Below are 2,289 nucleotides of genomic sequence, written 5' to 3'. Positions count from 1 at the left end.
TTCACAAAAAACAAAAAAAATGGATTATGCATTGTAAATATCACCACAGAATGTCTCGCAAAGGTTACATCGGCTTGGAGGCTGAACATGTAAGCTATAGAGCATTCTATTTGTCATTTTCATCAAGTTCTTCATGTTCTTAAGATGATAAATTTTGGAATTGTAGAGAGAGAAAAACGTAATTGCTGAAGATGCAGAAGTTGATAGATCGGTGCTTTGGCGTAAAGCCCGGGAAGACAAATCTGGCGTCATAACAAATGTGGAGACATTAGAAGTCGCCGAAAAAATTGTAAATGTTTAGTTTTATTCAATCTCCATATTTCCGAGATAAATAAAACTGTGGTTTTTTGATTGATTTGTTATGTCTCTAATTGTAGGATGACTTGTTGGAAAAAAAACTCAAAGGAGAGTTCAAATCTTCTGAAATGAATGATGTGCTAACTGCTGCCTTAGGAAGCCAAGAACGCTATGGTAGGGTTCGAGGCGTGGGAGGGTTTGTAAAGCCTCAAGTCTTCTTTAAAACTCCAAGAAAAAAGAGGGAATCAGTCCCAAAAGCTATGGTTGAAAACCTCAAAGAACAATTGGAAGAGACTAAGAGTTTAAAGGCAGAATTGGAGAAATTGAAAGTTCAACTTGCTAGTGTTATGATAGTCATGAAAGGGGATCGGTTACGGTGACCGGAAGCGCAACGGAAGTTTAAATTTTTTTTTTCCATAAGAAATTTTCGGCCACCTTGATTTAATGTGTAGCAAATACAATAAACACAAAATGACATACATAGTGTGTTTTAGAATTTACCTATCAATCTCAAGAGATTGATGAATGGCACCAACCAAGTTGTAAACAACTTGGCTCTTCAAGGATGACAAGTCTACAAGCTCTCCTTCCTTCAAAATTAGGCCCACCACTTGCTAGGTAAATCCCCTCTTAATTTGCACTAGAAAATTAAGAGGATTTTTCAAGGAGAAGAATATTTCTTCCTCAACACTTCAAGAAGAAAAGAAGAGGAAAAACTTGGAGAGAAAAATCAAGAAAATTTCGGCCAAGCCAGGTCTTGAATGAGGGAGGGAAGAGTTGTATTGGTAGTGCAAAAATTTAATCCAAAAAGTTGCATGCCATGCATTATTTTAGTCAAAAGTATTCCCCAACTCTTCACCTCCCAAGTATGCAATGTGACTTGGGCTTGTAACTATTACAAGGCCCATGGACTATTTAAATTGTCTCAAACATATTTGAGCCCAATTAGACTTTACTTGATTTTACTCAAGCCCGCCAACTAAATAAATAATTATTTCCAATTGGGCTCTACAAGGCCCAATGTTATTTAATTAATTCAACACTTGAATTAATTTAATTATTTGGACTCTACTAGGCCCACTAGTGTTTAATTAATTCAACACTTGAATTAATTTAATTTAGTTCATAATAATGTTTATGAAAATCACAATTTTCAAATACATTATTTACTTGGCCTATTTTTAATTTAGGAACACATTCATAAATTAAAAATTACATTTCTCTCATAGAAGTCATACTTCTATTTTTCTCAACGCTTATAAACTCATTTATAAGCCATTCAACATATTGAACTATTTTTACTTCTCAACGGAATCTAGAAAGCTAGTACTTGTGTGGTCCTCAATGGTTCATTGATACAACTAGCCGTGGGTTCACATCTCCATGTGATTCGGACTAAACATGTCCTTATATGAGCATACCCCAATTGCTCCATTCTTACTTATCAACTCCTTGATAACAAGAACGTCAGAACTCAAGTCTGATAGTACCCAACCAATCATGTTAAACGCCTAGCAGCATCGCTTACATGATTCCCTAGGTATCAAATGATAGTGCCTGCAAGAACCATTCAATTATGGTTAGCGTATAGTACGGTCCCTTCAACTCATATATTCCGCCGATTCGACAACCATTGGTTTATCGAGAGTTGTCAATGAATCGATACTATGTGTCATGTCGTAGTTTGATCGATGGTGTAATCTATGAAACCCTTTTCATAATTACCACCATAATCTGATCAGAGATTTCAACCTACATACACATGAGAACACATAGGATATCCATACCCGAAGGTAAGCGGTGAATCCCCGACTACAATGCATCGACTCCTATATGTTTCGACTGAACACCCAACCTTGCCACCTGATGACCCCATGAGAGTCGGTAAATAAGTCAAAGTGTAATTCTAGCACATAGAGTCTCAATGTTGTCCAGGGTCATAAGGACTAATGGTGTACAACCATAAACTGGGACTTTTCCACTCGATAAGTG

General features: G+C 36.5%; 1 protein-coding gene across 1 annotated transcript; it reads left to right on the top strand.

Annotated features, from left to right (window-relative positions):
- Nucleotides 1-677, top strand: LOC142521230 (uncharacterized). Its single transcript, XM_075624459.1, has 3 exons — nucleotides 1-89; nucleotides 167-289; nucleotides 378-677. Exons 1-3 carry the CDS (start codon nucleotides 27-29, stop codon nucleotides 675-677), a joined length of 486 nt encoding a protein of 161 aa, XP_075480574.1. The 5' UTR covers nucleotides 1-26.
- The last annotated feature ends 1,612 nt before the right edge of the window (nucleotides 678-2,289 follow it).

This window comes from Primulina tabacum, chromosome 12 (assembly GCF_025594145.1).
Source record: "Primulina tabacum isolate GXHZ01 chromosome 12, ASM2559414v2, whole genome shotgun sequence".
Taxonomy (NCBI): Eukaryota; Viridiplantae; Streptophyta; class Magnoliopsida; order Lamiales; family Gesneriaceae; genus Primulina; species Primulina tabacum.
This window is presented reverse-complemented; position numbering and strand designations above follow the sequence as displayed.